At 45.3% G+C, this 20,943-nt stretch overlaps 1 protein-coding gene across 14 annotated transcripts; it reads right to left on the minus strand.

Moving 5' to 3' along the window:
• Nucleotides 1-1,544: 1,544 nt before the first annotated feature.
• On the minus strand, nucleotides 1,545-16,556 carry RPP38 (ribonuclease P/MRP subunit p38). Of its 14 annotated transcripts, none has more exons than XM_001498333.5 (3): nucleotides 16,086-16,556; nucleotides 4,411-4,467; nucleotides 1,545-2,488 (listed from the first exon to the last, which is right to left on the minus strand). In XM_001498333.5, the coding sequence occupies exon 3, from the start codon at nucleotides 2,476-2,478 to the stop codon at nucleotides 1,633-1,635; it is 846 nt and encodes a 281-aa protein (XP_001498383.3). In that variant the 5' UTR covers nucleotides 2,479-2,488; nucleotides 4,411-4,467; nucleotides 16,086-16,556; the 3' UTR covers nucleotides 1,545-1,632. The 14 variants fall into 14 exon arrangements, with proteins under 14 accessions (XP_001498383.3, XP_070111351.1, XP_070111354.1 ...); XM_070255250.1 differs by having other exon boundaries at nucleotides 4,411-4,470; XM_070255253.1 differs by having other exon boundaries at nucleotides 16,146-16,551.
• Between the last annotated feature and the right edge of the window lie 4,387 nt (nucleotides 16,557-20,943).

The following is a 20,943-nucleotide window of genomic DNA, read 5'->3' on the forward strand; positions in this document are numbered from 1 at the left end:
AAGCCACTCTGCAGCTTGCCGTTGTCACAGAAACCAACCCCCAGCTGTGGCATCCCTGAGACCACCACTAGAGGGTGTGCGTGGGCCCCACAGTGGTGCGTAATTGGGACAGGGCTGTTTACTTTGCTGAAGACACAAAGGAAGACTTCTCACAGGGGAGGGTCAAGTCCAGTTGCATGACCCTTCTCTCTTCACAGAAGGAGAATGGCTTCAGAAGCAAACCTGTACCAATTCACCGGAACATTTTTTGAGACACCAGCAGTAAGTAAACGAGATTTTAACATAATCTGGAGTCAAGGTTGTAGTTGGGAATTATGTTCCACTCATTTTTATGGCACAAAGTCTTATATGAAGTAGGTTTTCAAATAATTGCCAGTCATAAACTTTGCCACAAGATTACCTCATTATGAAAATGTGACATTGTTCCTTTACCCATTTACATAATTCTGATTGTTATGGAATTCATATTCTTTTACTGTCATTTTAAAATAGTTATTAATAACTAGCACATTTGCCTCTTTATAATTTAAGATTACCAATGGAAATTTTAAAATAGACCATTGGTAAAACTGTTTACAAAGTAGCTATTAGAACTAAATTTCAACGCAATAGTGTTTTATAGATTCAAAAAAACTAGAATGTCCTGCATCCTTTGTCAATAATGGAAATGCTCTATTCCATGAGGCAGCCTCTCACCCCTTCTTTTTTTGCCAAGAAAGCACTCACTAAGATTTAAATGAAAGGGAAGTGGTATAATTTATGAGTCAACCAGAAAATAGGCTGAAAATAAACTCTGGCAATCCAAAACCTTCCCCCTAAATTACAGAAAGTAACTTTTCCAAACACACACTGTCAAGAGCAGACACTTTCACAGCAACACAGAGCATTGATTATGCTCCATTTCCTAACATGGAGCACCCCAGTCATTGCAGACTCACCTCTGCGCATCCAAGCTCCTCAGTTTTTTCTTCTCTTCCTGCCACATTTCACCTAATTACCATCTTATACACGTTAAATTTCCAAGGAAATAAATTAACCATGTAAAGGGATGAATTCTAACTAGTCAAAATACCTTATCTATTTATCTACGGCTTTTTCTCTAAGTATCAAGCCGTTCTCCCAAGCCCATACTTATGCCTACCTACAGAGAAACTAACATTGACAGGAAGTAAAAAGGATGAATTGTTTCTGAAGACAATATATTGCTTGGCGTTTAGTATCTTTCCTTTAAAACTGATAATACATCCACAATCTGGTTTCATCCACTCCACTAACCAGAACCATGTGTAGTGTGGCACATTTTCCAAGTTTGATAGAAAGATGTTAAGGGCTGTAGGATACAGATGTTCTTGCTTACAAGCATCGTACCAGCCTTTTAAAAAGTGAATTAATGCAAGCATGGACATGTTTCAATCAACTTCTGTTTGATATTCATACTTCCGAGTAATTTTTGTACTTAGTGTTTTTAAACTACAGCATAGCTGTGCTGTACAAAAAGTCTTACACAACTGAAAAGAACATTACCAAACAATATCCCAACAATATGTGTAAAAGTAACTCATTTTAATAGTTTCGAGGTTCTTTCACAAGGTCTCATTTTACAACTGTAAGAAATGTCAAGTTTAAATGGGATTACTTTGAAGTCGTTTTTTTACTCTTGGGGGGTTTCCTTATCTTATTGGGGTTTGGAATCAGTTTCTTTATCTTAAGCGGTTGTAACACCACAGCCTGCTGTCCTTCAACGGGCTTTCTCTTACATTTAGAGACGTCTTCAAAGGAAGTTTCCAAAAGCTCTTTGTCTTGGCTTTCCAAAGATTCAGGCTCTAAGTTGTCCCTGGAGGCTTTGAGGCTGTCTTGAAGCCACGCTACATTTAATCTGGGCACTCTGGGAATTATAGCTTCTACCTCATCCACAAAGGCAGTGGTGTTCTTTTTGAAACCCAAAGCCAGGACACATTTTAAGCCGATGACAGGGGCAACCCTCTCACTGAGCCGGGGAACCTGGCAGGCAGGAACGGTTCTGCTCACGCTTAACTGAATCAGGTGGGAGGTGATGATGGCAGGCTGCACTGACTTGCACACCAGGACTAAGAGCAGCTCGCTCCTCTCCAGAGCTCTGGTGACCTCATTAACACCGATGGCCAGCTGCTTCCTGACGTGGACAGGGGTCCACCCTGACACTTGGCGCTCGCCTTCTGGCTGCTTCTCCGTCTCCTCATTGATATCAACATCTATGCTACATTTGTCTCTGCTTTGTTTTTTTAAAAAAGGCTGCTTTTTCTTTCTCTTCTTATCCTCGATCTTCTGCAGTCCAACAGACCGAAATCTGTCTTCGAGTGTCTGTAATATGAAGAGCATATCCTCTCTCTCCAGAGGGCTCCAGCAGAGAGTATACGGGTTGTTCAACGATGTCTTTACCGTTAAAGGTCTCGTCTTCCGAACAGAGCCCCTCGCTGGTGCCCGCGGAGCTGCGGCCATTCTGAACACCCTTCACAGAGAGGGAACAACAAAGGGAATCCCTGTGAGCTCTCAGCGTGTCACTTCAGACGACCTGGGTGGTATCTCTGATTCTCGAAAGCCTGATCATATAGGACCAATTATCGGAGCAGACACATAACCTTTCTTTAAGTAATTTATTTTCTCCATTTTTTCATGACACTGTCTTTACTCATATACAGGCAATATATGAATGTTTTGCCTTACTGCATTCACAGTGAAATTCTATTTCTTTATTTCATTTATTTAAAATGTTCCACGTTTCTACTGGTTCATTAATTATTTATCCATTGAATGACTGGATGGTATTAACCTTAGAGGTTTGGCACCATTTTCGAAACTGCTTTCCAGTTAGGCTTCCAGTCATCCATAAATACATACTCGCTGACACCTCCAATGTGCAGGCCGTGGTCTCGGCCCGGGAGTTCAGCAGGGAGCGGTCCCCACGTCCACCCACCCAAGTCCCCGTATCCGCCTGCACGGAGCTGGGGAGCGGGGGCCATTCATGGTTAAACAGGTGTGACTCTCTGAATGGGAACTGTAATATACGCACATCATTAAAATTCAAAGCATCCTTTCATTCCATGCCCTTCCGTAAGTCTCCGTCCCCCCCAGACCCTAGCCTTTTGCATCTCTCTCCTAAAACATCTGATACACAGGCAGGAGTGTATGCCCCTTCCTATGGCTATTCCAAGCAAACTTCTCCTCCAGTTGGCAATTTGATGAAAACTAGGGAAATTTTGTACTGAAATTTAAAGATAGTAATCCATTGAGGAAAAATAGTAAGAAGGATCCTTACTGGGAAATATTATAAAGCACTGGTCTATGGAGCATGTGCTGTTTCTCCTTCCCAGAGGCAACTGCATTTCTCTTTCCTCCCTTTTCTTCCTCACCTTCTTCCTGAGGCTCAACTAAGAACACAGGGACCCACGTGGCAAAACTAAAGGAAGTGAAACAAGCCAGCCCTGGAGCAGTCTGGAGTTTGGAAGTGTCGCTACTACCAGGTAACCAGACTTTCTCCTTCCAGGTCATTTATCCCGCCGAGGCCAGCCTCTCCTGAACTGCCCCAACGAGGATTAAGAATCAAGTCCTCTCCCTTTAAACTTCCACTGACTAGGCTGGCTGCTGATGGAGAGGAGCAAGCGACTTTGTGGGGTGTGCTGGAATTTATGAGGCACCTTCTCCATGTATTAATTGACTCACAAAATTCCTGTATAATTGTCCAACACGTGGACGAGGGCACAGACTCAGGTTAAATACCTGGCCCAAAGTCACAATCGGTTTCCCACATCCAAATTATATGCTCTTTCCATCATGGCTGCAGCTCAAAACTAACACATGGCCTTTTAAAACATACAGGTGGCTGGTCCTTACCCCAGAAATACTGAATTGGGATCCCTGGGAATAGGCCCAAAGCATCTGTATGTGTAAAAAGCTGCCCAGGTGACTCTGATGCAGAAGCAGAATTAGGAACGGCTGGCAGAGGACAGGCAGCCTTTCCACACTGGCAGCACTGGGAATGGTCTCGTGACCTCTACTGGCCTCCAGTGTTCCTCCTCAGTCACCTTCTAACAGAAGACCAAAATTGAGCCCCTCAGGGTAAAGAAGTCAGGCCTTGTTCATGTCAGTGTCACCCACTGCTAGACACTCAGGGTCTGCGGCCTAAGCCTCTTTCTTCACACCAGCCCCACCGAGCAGCGCTCCCAGCCCCCATCCACTCCACGCCCCCCTTAAGCTCAGGGAATCAGGAAGGAGCTCACAATCCAGTGATGACTGGCAGAGGCTGGCACCACGTTTACGGTGGCCAGGAAGATGAGCAAGGCAAATAGGAGCCGACAGAGCTCTTGCCAAAATGCCAGTCAGTTAATGAGTCTGAGCATTCAAACAACACAGAATCCTTAGATAAATACTTACAGTTAAGTGCCCTGGAGGGAGAGCAAGGCCAACCTTAACGCCTCCTGTCTTCAGAACCTGCTGGGGGAGAGGAGAGCCAGTTTGGACAAGCAGAACCTTATGTCACTGAATCCAAAAACTAAGTACTGACTGATAAGGAGAAAGAAGAGTGAACTCTCTAAGGCCCTCCACACCCTGGCCCCCATCTTCCCACCAGCCTTCTCCTTACCTGCCACACCATGCCTGTTACACCCCTCCACTGAACCACAGACTACTGAAGGAGGCCACCGGTTTCTCACCTCCATGTCTTCATACAAACAACTCCCTCTGCCCCAACACCATCTTTCTTACTTCAGCAAGTATTTCTGGATTAGCCACAATGCACCAAGCCATAAAGTATTAAAGTAAAAACAGTCAGTGGACTCCCCGAGCTTAGAATCTATGAGGAAGACGTATCAGGAATTAATAATACAATACGATGTGGTGCACATTAAGGTCAAGAAACAACAGGACACTAGGGAAACGTACAGCAGTTGAGGGGTCAGGAAGCGTCTCCTGTAGGAAGTGACTCTGAACCTTTATCTGAATAATGCCTACTAAAGGGAGAACGAAGGAGAAAGAGAGTATCCCAGGGAACAGCATTAAGGAAAAGGAAAAGAGCTGAACGTCGCCAGGACAGATGCTAGAGAGAGGTGAGACATCAGGCAAGGTAGGTAAAGACGAGACGGGGAAGGTCCTTGCAAGCTTTTAGTGGCAAGCGACTGTAACGCTGAAAGCACAGGGGCACGATTAGAAAGGCACCGAGGAAAGATCTTCCCGAAGTCGGGCCTGGAAGGGTCCTTTGCCGAGACGGGAAGCAGCAAACGGCTCCTGGAGTCGTCCTGGGAAGACAGGACGGTGGCCCGCACTAGAGTCGCCGCAGAATGTACGGACAGAAGTACATGCTAGTTTAAATAGTGGAGAGAAAATCCTGGACTTAGTGATCAACGAGGGGTAAAGCAGAGAGAGGACTGAGGGAATCCTCCTGGGCTGTGGATCCGGTTGCGGGGGGAGGGGAGCCCCAGGTCCCAGGGGCTGCAGTCCTGACCCTGAGTTAACCCCTCCCCGGGACGCCGCCGCTGTATCTCCAGCCTTCGATTTACTCTTTAGCGTTCGCGGTTCTCTTCGGTTGTCGCCCGAAAGTTCTAGAGTCCCGAAGGGCCAGGACGGGGCTTTATCCTAGTAATTCTGGGACCCAACACACATTCAACACAGGCGGGGTGCGGAGCGCCAGCCAAGGCCCGGAGGCAGGAAAATACAGGAGTCGGGGCGGGGGCGGCCAGGCGGGGTGGGTGGAGGCCCTGGAGACCCGCGCGCCGGCTCTGCGAGTACCCACCGGACCCACCCGTGCGACCCTCCAGCCCGGCGGCCCCGGCCGGGCTCCCGCTCCCGAGCGCGGCGGCGCCGGCTCCACGTGCAACGCGCGTGCGCAGAGCCCTCGCCCTCCCGACTCCGCCCTCCACGCGCTCAGAGAACCTCACATTTCCTCCTTCTGCATTATAACGGTCGCTCCGGATGGAAAAGGTCGGCGCACGGCGTCGCCAAGCCCGGGAGCCCCAGAGCGACGCCGGACGTCTGGAAACCCTGAAGCTCGGGAGCGGGGGTGGAGGCAGAGGCTCGGGAAAGTGTCTTCGGGCTGCAGTGCGCAGGCGCAGTGTCTGTCTCGCGAGACCGCACGGTTGCCCTGGTAACCGTCTGCTCGCGTCTCCCCTACCTGCTCTGGGGGCCTGTGTACTGCCCGTAACGTCCTGCAGGCCGTTCCTGTCACCTGGCATCCTCTCCTTTCCAACCCAGTTTCTCCCTTTCCGCGCCTGGCAGCCTCAGCCCTCTCGCTCCTCCCCCTTCTGTGTCGGACTTGCCCCAGGGACGCAGATCCCTGTCCCAGCGCCGCCGTCTCCATCGAATCCCCGCCGAATCCCCAGCAGCAGGAAAAGCAAGACAAACGGGAGACGAAGGGTGGATTGAGGGGAAACAACGAGCTGACAGGCGACAGTGTGGGCGATCTTGAGCCCCCTAAAGAGGAGGAGAGTAAAGGCTGCTCTGAGCGCTGCGACTGCAGTTCAGAAACTCCGCATGTCCGCCCCAACCGGTGGACACGAGCGGTGACAGCGGAGTCGCTGCGAACTCGCGCACAATTGCACGACAGCTGAAGACCATTTTCAAGGTCAGGCAGCTGAGTCTGTTGCTTTGCCCTTGGCAAGAACTTAGACGACAGTGGATTGCTTCTGACCTCAGGAGCCGCCTCGCTCCATGCCTCCTTTCCGGTTCTTTTCCAGTCTGACTGAGCTGCTCTTCCTTTTCCTCTTCTAATCATCTTCTTCCCTTTCTGAGTGACTTCGCTGCTCGTTTTGTTTCCCATTTTTTGGTCTAGTTTCTATCTTTTCAATTTTCATCAACTACATAGTAGCTAACTGGCCATAAGGTAAAAAACCATAAAGCAAAAAACCATGTTGCTTTTTGTCCAAGATTATTGCAGGTTACACAGGGTAAAGTTCAGTGTGATTTTTAAAATCACAATTAGAAAGATTAAAAATAAAGTTAGAGGGGTCCCGCCTGTGACTGAGTGGTTAAAGAGTTCCCTGCTCCACTTCCTCAGCCTGGTGTTCTTGGCTTGGGATCCCAGGTACAGACCTACTCCACTCTCAGCCATGCTGTGGAGGCATCCCACATACAAAACAGAGGAAGATTGGCACAGATGTTCCCTCAGGGCCAATCTTCCTGACTTAAAAAAAGAAAGAAAGAAATTTACAATGAGTTTGAGTGTAACTACAGACTTTATTTCATAAAATGAATCCTGTTGTTTCATTGTGATGAACTGGAAACACATAATTCTAAATTAGTCTTAGAGCTAGCTTTTAAGCTGTAAGACGAAGAGAGACACACATGTATAATGGAAATACTACAATAATGAGAAGGAAATGTGTATAAGGTTTTGGTCCCCTAAGGTTTCAGATTTATGGTTCCAGTCTGTATAGTTAGATTTATAGCATCATCTCAATTTGCATTTGTTCTCTGAAGATTGCCTGCCATTACATTGCCTGGCTCTGGAGCCAGGCTGCTGAGGTTGAAAGCCTAACTTCATCACTAACCAGGCTTGTGACCTAAACCAAGCTACTTAACCCTCTCTAGGAAGGGATAATAATGGTCCCTGTTGTGAGGATTAGAAGAGATCATCTGTGTAAGGTGCTTGGCACAGTTCCTGGCCCGCAGAAAGTGCTTGATAACGGTAACTGTGTTGAATGCAGTGAGACGCTGAATTAAGAATTCAGTTAACAGGGGCAGGACCCAGTGGCGCAGCAGTTAAGTTTGTGCGTTCCACTTTGGCAGCCTGGGTTTGCCGGTTTGGATCCAGGAATGGACCTACATCCCACTTATCAAGCCATGCTGTAGCAGGCGTCCCACATGTAAAATAGACAAAGATGGGCACAGATGTTAGCTCAGAGCCAATCTTCCTCAAAAAAAAAAAAATTAGTAATTAAAAACAGAATTCAGTTAATCAAAATTAACTGTAGCCTCTATAATTTTAGCACTTGTGTTCTGTTTTAAGACTAGCAATAAAATTTCCACAAGAATGTTGCTAAAATGAAAAACTGCACTTCAAAGGTCATTTCTCTCCCATTTGTATCACACAAACATGCCAACAAAAAAGTGAGAAGAAAAAACGTTTGCCATGACTCAATTACCTCAAAACACGTTTCCTCTCTGTGTTCGCTTCTAATTTGTTTCACATTTATGTGTCCACTGACATTGTTAAAATAACATAAATTAAATTTGGGGTTCTGGTTTTCATTCAATATAACATTTTCCCATGTTTTCCAAGCATGGTTTTCAAATTATCACTTTAACACGTATACTGCATATCCTTTACTGAATGATCAGTTTCACTTTTTAATGACAGCTGTTAGTTATTTTATTGTAGAAACTCAGCGTAACACACCATCATCTCCGCCACCACCTCTCAGCCCTCCTGTGCTCAGCAGAAACTGAGAAATGGGAGGAGAAACACATCCCACACGATAGGGAGGCCTCATTCCAGGAGGAATTGCAGGGCGTGCCACCAAGGCTAGGGCAGATTCAGTCAAGCCTTGCCTACATGGCTACAGGGGGACATAAAAGGGTGCCGGGGCCTTGGCAGAGCTGTCTTTTCAAGGAGGAATTTGAAAGACCTTAAATCAGATGGTAACAGGTTTTTAATAGACTAACTTTTAGAGTTGTTTTTTTCTTAAGGGAAAGGCCTAACGTGATGTGATGCTAGCCTTTTGATTTTCCATAGATCCGAAAGAGCCAGCACCAATTTTGGGAGTAAAGTATCCATGTGATATAAAATATAGACTGCAAGCAACTGTTCAAAATATGCCAGAGATGTACTTGAACAACCCCTATAGTTTTAAAATTAAAGTACAGATATTTTTATGAATTAAATTATCACAGAATACTTTCTAAAGCAGTATGAGAATAAGTGATTGAGAAGTACTTTTAAGATAGAAATGTGTACATATGTCTGTGTATATGTATTAAGTAAAAAATACAAATAACATTTTACTTTGTTCAGTATCTATTTATTTACTTGTTTATGTTTTGCTGAGGGAAATTGGCCCTGAGCTAATGTCTTCTCCTTTTTGCTTGAGGAAGATGGTCCCTGAGCTAACATCTGTGCCATCTCCCTCTACTTTGTATATGGGACACTGGCACAGCATCACTTGATGAGCAGTGTGTAGGTCCGTGCCCAGGATCCAAACCTGTGACCCCTGGGCCACTGAAGCAGAGCACAAGACCTTAACCACTACCCCACCAGGCTGGCCCTGGTTGAATAGTTAGTGAGCATCTTTTATGTGCTAGATGCTCCATACATAAGGAGGAGGCAACTGTTTTTCTTTCTTCCCTCCCTCTCTCCCTCCATCCCTTCCATCCTTCCTTCTTCCCTTCTTTCCTTTCTTCCTTCCTTTTTTCCTTCATTTTTTCAACAGATGACAGTATTTATTGAATTCTAAGTGTTGTGGATAAAGCAGTCAACCAAAAAAAGTTCTAATGGAGGAGACAGACAAACAGAAAAAGTAAAAGATATTATGTCAGATGATGAAAACTGCTGTGGACAAAAACAAAGCCAAGCAGAGAGGAAAGGGGTGATGGGGTGGGTGACAAAAACCTGAGAGGTGACATCGGAACAAAGACCTGGAAGAGGTGAGGGAGTGAGCTGAGCAGACACCCGGGAAGGGTGTTCAGGGGTGAGGGCCCTCAGGCAGGAGTGCGCTGAGCCTGTTGGAACACCAGGGAGGCCCATGGAGCCAGAGCCTTTGAAGAAAGGGGAGGATAGGAGGAGGGGGGGAGGGAGGGGTACGAGCTTGTAGACCGGGCTAAAGATACTTTTTGTCTTGAAGGCCTCCTGGAGGAGGTGCCATCTAGGCTGAGTCTTGAAAGAGGACTCGGCGGGTGAAGAAGGCAGGAGAAGGGCATTCTGGACAGTGGAGCTGCAGCGGCCATCTATAAGCCTGGAAAACAGGGAAGTTAAGTAGCTGAGTATTCCTGGGGCAGAGTGTGTATGCGTGCGGGAAGGAGAGCCATGAGACTGTGGACCACCACTTATGTTATGCAGGGACTCTTCTGAGAAAGAGAGCTAAGCTGTCATATCAGATACTAGATCTCAGCCCTGGCTGCATCATTCCTGATGTTTGCTCCCTAGCCCACAACCTTGCACTCAGAATCTCTGGAGCTGGGAATCTGGTTTGCGTTTGTGTTTTTCCTTCCAGATGATTGGATGGGCAGGCAGAGTTAAGAAGTGCTCATCTTGACACGACTAGCCAAAGCAATCTAAAGATTCAGTACCATTCCTATCAAAATCCTAAGGGACTTTTTTTTGCTGAAATAGAGAAAACCCATACTAAAATTCATATAGAATCTCAAGGGGCCTCATGCAGCCAAAATAATCTTGAAAAGAACAGCATCAGAAGACCCAACTTCCTGATTTTAAAAACGTACTACAAAGCTACAGTAATCAAAAGAGTACGGTACTGACATCAAGACAGACACAGAGGCCAATGGGATCGAATAGAGAGCCCTGAAACAAACCCTCACATATGTGGTCAATTAAGTTCTGAGAAAGGGGCCAAGACCATTCAGTGGTGAAAGGACTATCTTTTCATCAAATGGTGCTGGGAAAACTGGGTATCCACATGGGAAAGAATGAAGTTGGACCCTTCTACAAAAATGAACTCAAAATGGATCAAAGATCTAACCTTAAGAGCTAAAAGCATCAAACTCTTGAAAGAAAACATAGGGGAAGATTTTCATGGCACTGAATTTGGCAATGCTTCCTTGGATATGATAGCAAAAGCATAAGCAACAAAACCAAAAATCGGTAAGTGGATCTTCATCAAAATTAAACCTTCTGTGAATCAAAGGACACTATCAAGAGAGTAAAAAGACAACCCACAGAAAGGAGGAAATATATTTGCAAGACACATACCCGATTTGCAATATTACTTTACACCCACGAGGATGGCTATTATTTAAAAAACCGGAAAAGAACAAGTGTTCGTGACTATATTGAGAAACTGGAACCCTCTGACATTATAGGTAGGAATGTAAAATGGTAGTGCTGCTGTGGAAAACAGTTTGGCAGTTCCTCAAAATAAATGAAACACAGAAGGACAATATGACCCAGCAATTCCACTCCCAGGAATATACTCAAAAGAGCTGAAAACAGGGACTTGACAGATACTTTTACGCCAATGTTCATAGCAGCATTTTCCATAATAGCCAAAAGGTGGAAACAATCCAAATGCCCATCAACAGATGAATGGATAAAATGTGATCTATACATGCAATGGAATGTTACTCAGCCATTAAAGGAATGAAGTGCTGATAGATGCTACAACATGGATGAACTTTGAAAAACATTATGCTAAGTGAAATGAGCCAGTCACCAAAGGAGAAATACTGTGTGATTATTACATTTACCTGAGGTACCTTGAATAGGCAAATTCATAGAGACAGAAAGTAGAGTAGAGCTTAGCAGGGCTGGAGGAGGAGGGGATGGGAAGTTATTGTTCAATGGGTATGGAGGCTTTGTTTGGGAGAATGAAAACATTTTGGAGACAGTAGGGGTGGTTACACAGCATTGTGAATGTACTTCATGCCACTGAATTGTACACTTGAAAACGGTTAAAATAGTAAACTTCATGCTATGTATATTTTACTATACACACAAAAAAGTACTTGTCTGTGGTCCCTCACTCGACAAGAAGCCTTGGGCTAGAGCGCCGCAAAGAGCAAACTGGCCTAAAAGGAAGGCGGGGACACCGTTGCACAAGGATATGCTTCGTCTTTGCACCCACAGATGCCATTTGCATTCACTATGGTCTAAAGGCGCATGTATTTTCCTCCAGTTTCAGGGATGCTGACCCTTTCAGTCTGCAGGTCACTGAATCTTACTGACAATGGTTGTTCAGTAGGGGTTATTGTCTGTCATTGAGTCTGGAGGTTTCCCAGGATTGCCTCACTGGGCTCCACAACATTCCATCAAAGTCCCAAGGGCTTTCCATATTTCCCTTTGGCCATCCTCAGAATGTTGGCATTTGCCCTTAGGCTTATCCTCTCAAGGTCACAATTTAGCTGTCACAGCTCTGATCATCACATCCTACAAAATCTCGTGGTATAAGGCAGTAAGTTTTCCCTCGTGCATTTCTTTTATTTTATCAGAAAGAAGAATCTTTCTAAGAAGTCCCAACAGACTTCCCTTCGTGGCTCATTGGCCAGAATTGCTCACATGCCCACACTTGAACCAATCACCAGCAGAGGGGAATGAGTCAAACAAGACTGGCTTAGCCCAATGATGATTCTTCTCCCGGAGATGGGCGCACCTTCCCTGAGCATATTATGGCTCCATAACTAAACAAAAGCAAGATTGTTGACAAAAACGGGGGAAAAGGGTGCTAAGTGGGGAGTAAGTGGTATCCCCAGTAAGGAGACATTTTGTTTGATGGAGTTCACTTGCAGAATATGTTAACTGGACATTAATATACACATTAATACACATGCAATATTATAACCACAAAAGCAGAATAGAAACAAAATTATAAGGCCCGTGTACTTTCAATCAGCCCTGGCTACGTATTATCACTCAAACCAAAGGCTACGAACTTCACGAGTTTAATGAGGAACATTAGACAAATGGGAGATTGTTGCCAGTGATGTTTTGAGAAGATAAAGCCCTGAGGTAGCCATTATATCTCGTTAGTTTGGGTAAAAGGTGAAAGATATTTATGAACCTTTACTTTGAAGACTCAAAAAATATAAATATTAAACCAAATTAAGGTAACAGTGCCTCCTGTCAGATTTATTCTTTCTCTGAAGCTTGTTACAAGGAAATGGTCCTGGCTAGTTTTGCTGCAAAGAGTCCTCTGGAGACATCCTCACACTAAAATGATGTGAAATGTAACCTGGTCTCTTTTGGGAAATTATATTAATTGTTGTTTCAGAAAATTATATTACAATGTTTGTTGTACAAAATTATTTATTCATCTAATGTTGTAATATAATCACCAGCACTGTAATCACTAACTCAATTTTAGGACATCACTGAGTTTGGTTTATAACTTTACTAGTAATGAAGTGACTTGAGGTCATTGCTTAGTCAGAAAGTATGAAGAACCCTGTTTTGATTTTCTCCCTATAGACCTGTTTATACTCAATCTGGTAGCACTTATAGACTCGTTTCATGTAACAACAGAATAGGAGTCTTTTCTCTCACACTACCATCCTTGCACACTTGTGAATATTCATCACTGACACATGTTTAGACCAATCACCACAAACAAATCCAACCAATCACACAAAACCATATATCAGAAATGCATAACATATAATACTAAATATAGCATTTTAAAACACTTAGATTTATGAAAAAGCTAAATCTCTGATTAGTGACTCATACAATAGTAAGGTTAGCCTCATCCCAGAAGATGTCACAAAGCAGGAAAGAATATAACATGGGCAGAAAATTTTTATCTATGTCCTTAAAAAGTATCTTGGAAAATGCAGTTTGTGTCAGGTTTAACTTTAAGTGTAGACATTATGAGTACTTCAAAGCCAAAACTTACTACAGCTTTTCAAACTAGAAATGAAAAGGCCCTGGAAGCTTCCTAGACGTTTTCATTTCTAATAAGGTAAAGGTTGATAGCTATCACCCATCTAAGCAATAAGCTATTTGGTGTCCTCAAGAGCTTGCTTACAAGAGTGAAGTGTTCTAGAGTCCCAAAAATCAGCAAACCACTGTTGATTATCCCCAGCTTTGTTGGGTCCATTTCTTGCTTTGGCCTCACAAAGAGCCATTGTTATGCAATTTCAAGCTTCTGTTTAGTCCCAGGCTGGGGGCTGTGTTTCATTCTTCTAGCTCAGGAAGCTCATTTTCAGTGACCTGAAGAACCCTGACCAAGTCTCCTCCTTGACATCGTGGAGTTTCGTCTATTCTGTTTGTTATTAAGTTTTACCATTCCCCCCCATTTTTTCTTTCTTCTTTTCCCCCTTTTTCTTTATGATTCTTTTTTTCTCTCTCGTTTTCATTTTTTGTTTACTCTTTACTGTGCCTTCTTTTCATCATTCCCTTTTTTCAAATTCTTTTTTTTCTTCCTCATTTTTTCTTGTATTCGCTTTGTTACTATCTGTTCTTGTTTAGCGGCATGTTTGCCTGGCGTTGGGTTTTGATGCCATTATAAAAATCAGTTCATCAGGTCGACTCTGGAAGTCATTTCCTTTTGTGGTGATTTATGCAAAGCTTTTCATCAGCTTTTCCCAATTTTAAGTTGACCTTGGGACATCTTGACTCCAAGGTCAGCAGTAAGTCCAACACGTTTCAGGGCCTCTCAGCCAGCTCTGCTGAGGAGGAGAGCCAAACTGGCAAAGACCAACTCTGAAGACCATCACCAAGGGTAACTTGACCAAGTTGAAGTTGGCTCAGAACATCCCGGCTTGAGAAAGAGGTAGCTGTGAAGGTCATTAACAAGATTAGCAGAACTCCTCCAAACTCCAGAGACTGTCCCCCAAACAAGAATCATGAAGGCGTTGAACTGTCCCAAAATAATGATTTGAAGTGATCCCGACTGAGGAAACACTCTCCCTTGTCATGGAGAAATCTAATGGAAGAGAGCTGTTTGAGTTCCTAGTGGCTCACGGCAGTCTACAGATAAAGACACCCTAGACGAACTCCAACAGTTAGTGTCTGTGGCACCGCGACACTACAAGTGCTTTGTTCATAGAGTTAAAGGCAGAATCCTCTGCTCTTGGAGGCTGACATGAAAATCAACTTTGAAGACTTTGGCATAAGCAATGTACAAGCTGAATACCTCCTTGGGCAGTCCTCCTTTATGCTGCCCAGGGACTCTTCAAGGACCAAATATGATGGACCCGTGGTAAATGTGTGGAATCTGGATGTGATGCTCTGTATGATGGTCAGTGGATCCCTGCCTTTTGATGGACCCCGGGCTTCCAGGAGCTGCAGGTACTCAAAGCAGTATACTATATTCCCATTTCCGTGTGCAGGAAATGTGGAAAACTGCTCAAGAAATTTCTCCTTCTCAATCCCAGCAAGAAAATAACTTTAGAGCCCATCAAGAAAGATCCACAGATGAGTAAAGGTCATGAAGATGAACTAAGTCCTTATGTGGAGCCACTCCCTGACGCCAAGGAATCTTGGCCAACCGACTTGATGATGTCCTTTTGTCACACAAGGGAAGAGATCCAAGACTCGCTGATGGGCCAGAAGCACAACAAAGTGATGGCCATGTATTTACCCCTGAGATACAAGCCAGCCAAGCTGGAGGGCCCTGTCATTGCCCCGAACCCCAGGCTTCAGCTGATCTAACCAGCAGCAGCAGCACACTTTCCTCATCTCACAAGGTACAGCGTGAAGTCTCTGCCAACACACAGCTGTGGAGATTCAGCAAGCTGGCTAATCCCACCTTGAATTCCTATTCAAAGAACATTCAAAAGAGCAATGCAGGACGTAAGTTGCCTGAGGAGGGCCAGGTGTCAGGATGGAAGGGCAGCAGCAAAGTGAACAGGGCTGCCAGCCCCTTCCCTGCCTGGAGAGGAAGAGCCCACCTCACCTCCAGGAACAGCCATGTCTCCACCAGCACGAATTCATGCAGGAATCCCCCTTTTTCAGTGGGCCATCTTGGCCAGAACTCCACACAGAAGGGCAAAGACAGCTTCATGGTGCCAGGGTCCAGGGCCTCCACAGCCTCGGCTCCTCCCCCACCCAGCTCCCTGGCAAGGCCCCACCTGCACCAGGGGTCCAAGTGCGCCTCCATGCAGCCCAACCAATGCTTGGGGCTGGACCCCACAGAGGGGACCTGGGAGCTGCCCCAGCCCAGCACAGTCTCCCAGTGTGTCCCCTTGGCCCCTTCCTCCACTCACACATCAGAGGCAGTGGCAGAGCCACAGAAGGAACCAATTCCCCAGGGGGTGTGTCCAAAGGCAACTCCATCCACATGGGCAACCTCAGACAGATGGGCAGCCTCAGCCCCTCCTTGTGACAACAGCCAGGGCCGGCAGGGAGCCAGTGGGAATTTCTTGAGCAGCTTCATCTGTGACTTAAGACACCTGTGTTTCAGGTTTGCCAAAAGGGCATGAAAGCAGAGACCAATGGGAGAAGCTCAAACCTCATGTCTTGGGAGCAGAGGCAGCGAAAAACTGTGGGGACGCCCAGTAGCGCTCCTTACACTCGACATGGAGTATGAAGATCATGAACTTCCGGGAGCCCAAGGAGAAGGCGCAGGAGGTGGGCCAGGAGCCGACGCAAACGGCGGCCAGCGCGAGGGGAGCGGGAAAGCCTCGCTGCTGTGTCCGCAGAGGCCTGGCCGCAGTGCCTTGAGGATGGAGCAGCCCAAGAGTGGCGCCCTCTCTCCACGGAGTTTCAGGCAGTGGAGAACGCGCCCCCGCGGCCCTCTAAGATCCCTGCAGCCTAACGTTCAAAGGCTGCCAGGAGCTTCCAGGGAGACAGGAGGAGAGGGACCACTGCGTCCCCACCTGGGCAGCCTGTGGACACCTCGGGGGTGTGGCTATCTGTGTTTGTGCTGGGGCCGCCCGGGCCTCGCAGCCTTGTGCCCGCTGTGCCTCCACGCTCGCGGGCCACGGCAGTTGGGGTTTTCAAATGGCAGTTTGCTAACGTCTCAGAACCTTAACGGATTCTTCCGGGAAAAGCCTCATAAGGGACTTTCACTGAGGGGCCTCACTAGCATTGATCGCCCACCAATGTGAAAACGGGTTTAGAGTTTATCCTAAGAGAGTTGGGTGCCGCCGGTATTCCAAGACACTCACTGCGACTGCAGGTTGGAAAATGAATGGGATCAACAGCTGAGCTTCCCTTGTCCTTCAAAGTGGCTTTAACCCAGGGATTGGAAGGAGGGAGGCAGCAAGAGGAGAATCAGCTCAAGTGTCCTTGGCTGCTGTGTGACCTTCTCTGGCTTGTCATTTTCCCCACAATTTATTCCAGGACACAGAAACAGGAGGATGCTTTCCCCACTTGTTCTATGTACTGACACAATGGTGACACTAAAAATCAAAACAGGACATTCTGAGAAAGGGAAGTTAACACATGGATGCATCACAACCACAACAAAAACCAAACACCCCTCAAAGCATAGCAAACAATCCAGCAGTGTGTGTGTGTAGGGACACTATATCAAGACCAAACTGAGATTAATAAGGAACTCAAGGTTGGTTTATCACTTGAAAATCAATTAATGTAAGCCATCTCTTTAAAAGATTAAAGGAGAAACATCATATAATCATCCCAATAGAGACATCAAACAAAGCTTTTGTAGAAATTCTACGTAGTTTCCATACTGCAGGTCCCAGCGAGTGCAGAAATGGAAGGAAAAGAAAGAAACGTGTGAGGGCTGGAAAGGAAGACATGAAGCTGTCATTATCCATAGACTGTAGTTCGCTATGCAGAAAACCCAAAATCATTTACTGAAAAATATTTAAAATTGAAAAGTTTTATCAAGGCTGCTAGATAGCCAATCTACAAAAATCAATTTCCTTTCCCTGTATCAGTTATAAACATAAACAATTAAATTTTTTAAAAGATGCCATCTACATCATCAAAAGTTATGAAGTTACCTTGAAATAAATCTACAAGAGATGTGCAAGTCCTATGGGAAAAATTTAAGAACTTTCTTTGAAAACACTAAATATAAGACAACTATTTGAAAAGATGTTTGGGCGTCATGAATAGTAAAACTGTGTCATAAAGATATCAGCCTCTCCGCCCCCACCCAATTGGTGTAGAGTTTCAAAGCAAGTCCAGATCAATTCAAGGAGTTTCTTTTATGGAACTTGACTCATGGGTGTTAAAATGTATATAGAAGAGCCAAGTGCACCAAACAGCACTTCCCGAAGAAGAACCAAATAGGGAGGATTTATCGATTAAGACATGGTGACCCACATGGAGGGATAAACAAATGGAGAGCCCCTAAAACTATTCTGCAGTTGCACCTCCCATTTTTCTCTTAAACCCGCTCTAATGAGGCTTTGCCCCTCCCCACTGCATCAAAGCTTCTCTTAACGTCATCAGTGATCTTGACAGTGACCTAGATTCAATCGTTAATTCGCAGTCCTCAACTGACCTGACATACTTTCTCAAATCATGTGCTTTCCCAATCCCACACTCTCTTGGTTTTTCTCTTACCTCAGTGATCACCTCTTCTCCATCTCCTTTGCTCGTTCTTCCTCTTCTCCCCAAACTTTTATTAGTGTTGGGATTTCCCATGGCCCCATCTTCAATCTTCTTCTCTATACACATTCAGTTTCTAGGGTCCTCTGGTCTCAAGGCGCTAAATACTATCTCTACATTCTTGAGTCCCAAATGTTAAACACCCCACCAGACTAGACTTGGACGTCCAACTGCCCATTTGACATCTTCACTTGGATGTCCAATATCTCGAAAGTACCATGTCCAAACTGAACTTCTGATCTTTGCCACCCCACCAAACCTGTTCCACCCAGGGTCCTTCCAGTCACTCAGACCAAATGTCTTGCGGTGATCCTGACTCCTGGCTTTCTTTCACACCCCGTGTAGAATCTATCCGGGACTCCTGTGGACTCCACTTTCAAAATAGACCCAGAATGTGAACTGTTTCTCACTACCTCCACTACTGCCACCCGAGTTTGAGACCCCCATCCGTTCTTCTCTGGATTATTATTACAATAAGGATCTTGCTTCCAACCTTGTTCCCCTATAGTCTATTTTCAACACAGCAACAAGAGTGATCCCTTTAAAAAGTAAGTCAGATCATGTCAGTCCTCGCTCAAAACCCTTCAAGGGTTCTGTTTCCTTCCCCCTGAAAGCCAAATGCCTTTGTGCAAGGCCTTGTCTGATCTGGTCTCCACCTCCTGTTCTCTGACCTCTTTTCTTACTACCCTGCTCCAGCCACACGGGCTGCTGGCTGTTCCTCACGGCTGCCAGGGAAGCTCATTCCTTAGGGCCTTTGTCCTGGATGCTGCCTTTGTAGGGGACACTTTTCCCCAGGGACCTTCCTGGCCTGCTCCCTCACCTCCTCCAAGTTTTTACTCTGATGGCATCTTCTAAAGAGACCTACCCTCCCCATCCTATTTACAATGGCACGTCCCCTCCTCCACCCCACATACCCAAGACTCTCCACCCCTTTTACTCTGCTCTGTTGAAAAAATAGCACTTAGCACCTAACATCTTTTAATAGACTATATTATTTGCTTATTATGCATATTTATTATCTGTCATCCCCTACCAGATGTAACACAAGAATAGGGATGTTTGTTTGTTTTGTTGACTGATGTTTCTTAAGAACAAAGAACAGTGCCTGGCTCATATTAGGCACTCAGCAATTATTTGAATGAAAAAAAGCACGCAGGAAGGTAGAGGATAGGGTGGAATGGAATCAGGAGTGTCACAGATGGAAAGGTAATGTTGAATTTCTTAAACTAGTGATAGGTTCATAAAGGTGCCCTTTATTTTTTAAATTTTACAGATACCTATATGTATGTATGTATATTGGCTTATGATTAATATTTAATAAAATGGTAAAAAAAAGAATTTGATTGTGTATCCAAATTGACTTACTCCCGAACGGTTCCAGAAAGCTGTGTTTCCACTGTACCTAGGATGTTATCATCACTGGACAGAGGATATCATTGTTTCCATTGTCTCTTCTTTCTTTTTGCTCCGGAGACAAGACACCCATGTGTCTGGCATCCAGTCAGGGGAAGACAACCCAAGACAAGAACATGCTTTGAAAAGACTCCTTAAAAGAACATTCTAGACTTCTAGAATAAAACAGAGCACAGTATACCTTTTCCCTTCCCTTCTCCTGATTTCTTACAATGACTATAATGCCAAAATGTCTCCACTGCAGATACACACGGATCTTGGAGCTCACTGCAGTGTTCCCTGCTGAGACACTGATAAGACCCAGCAGAGAAAACACTCCGCTCTGAGCTGCCTTTTGCCTCTGTACCTCACGGTGCACGTCCCATCATCCAGGAATTTAAAAAATAAAAAACAAAACCTTTTTTTTCCTAACGTTTGCTTTTTGTCTGTTACTTGGAAATTCATTGATTTTACCATGAAAAGATATTCGAGGAGGAAAAAAACAAAAACGAAGAGATTTACATGACAAAGTAGCAACTACCTTTTAAATGTAGTTTTATGCAAAAACAAGCTAAAATGTTTTCAGGCCTTTCTTCACCTGTCTCTTGCATTGTTAGTACCTTGTCGCCTTCTTAGACCTTTCAAATGAGTAACTTTCTTAATACTGAGTTTGTGGTTTCCTCCAGTCACCTTGCCCCAGGAATGCTTCTATTTAAATGAAGAATCGGAAATTAACCCCTCATATGACCAGCCAATGTGGTTCCAGTTCTTTGAATGTAATCAAATGTGAATCACAACCTCACTCTGTGTGTCTGTAGACTTGGAGTGACATTGGGTTTGTTCCCACGGAGAACAGGGACAAATTGAATAGGCATGTGGCCCTGGGCCTTCACCATAATTGAAAACTAGCTGGGTGGTTGCAGCACCTGCTCAGAATGTAAGTGTTTTTGCTTTACATAAAGAGGAGAAAAGATGCAAACTCCAAGGCTTTTTCATTCTTGATGAACTGTGCTTAGAGACGAGTGGGGAGACAGGAGAGGTTTGAATAAAGGCAGTCTACCGTCCAGGTTTCTAGGAATTATGGGCGGGAGAGAAAGTACATATAAAAGAGGAATGCCAAGCGAGGTCCGGGCCCTGGGGAGACCTCTTTGGATTTCCTGCAAACAACCTCTCGAGAAAGAACAGAGGAGCGAGCCAAGAGCGGAGAGGAACGCATTTAAATTCCCAACTCTTTGCCTTCCACTTGCAGCGAGGCTGGCAGCTGACACTCCTAACGCGGGGCCTCGTGGGCCTGGGCGGGCTCAGTGAGCAGGGTGGATGCCACTCTCTGCCCAGTTCCGCCCCCTCATCCCGGCGGCCAATGGGAGCCGGCCGTGCCCTGGGGCGCGGCC

Source organism: Equus caballus, chromosome 29 (genome assembly GCF_041296265.1).
Source record: "Equus caballus isolate H_3958 breed thoroughbred chromosome 29, TB-T2T, whole genome shotgun sequence".
NCBI classification, from domain to species: Eukaryota; Metazoa; Chordata; class Mammalia; order Perissodactyla; family Equidae; genus Equus; species Equus caballus.

Bases quoted from the DNA above. Each gene is read 5' to 3' on its own strand.
- RPP38 (XM_001498333.5), bottom strand. From the start codon at position 2,478: ATGGCCGCAGCTCCGCGGGCACCAGCGAGGGGCTCTGTTCGGAAGACG.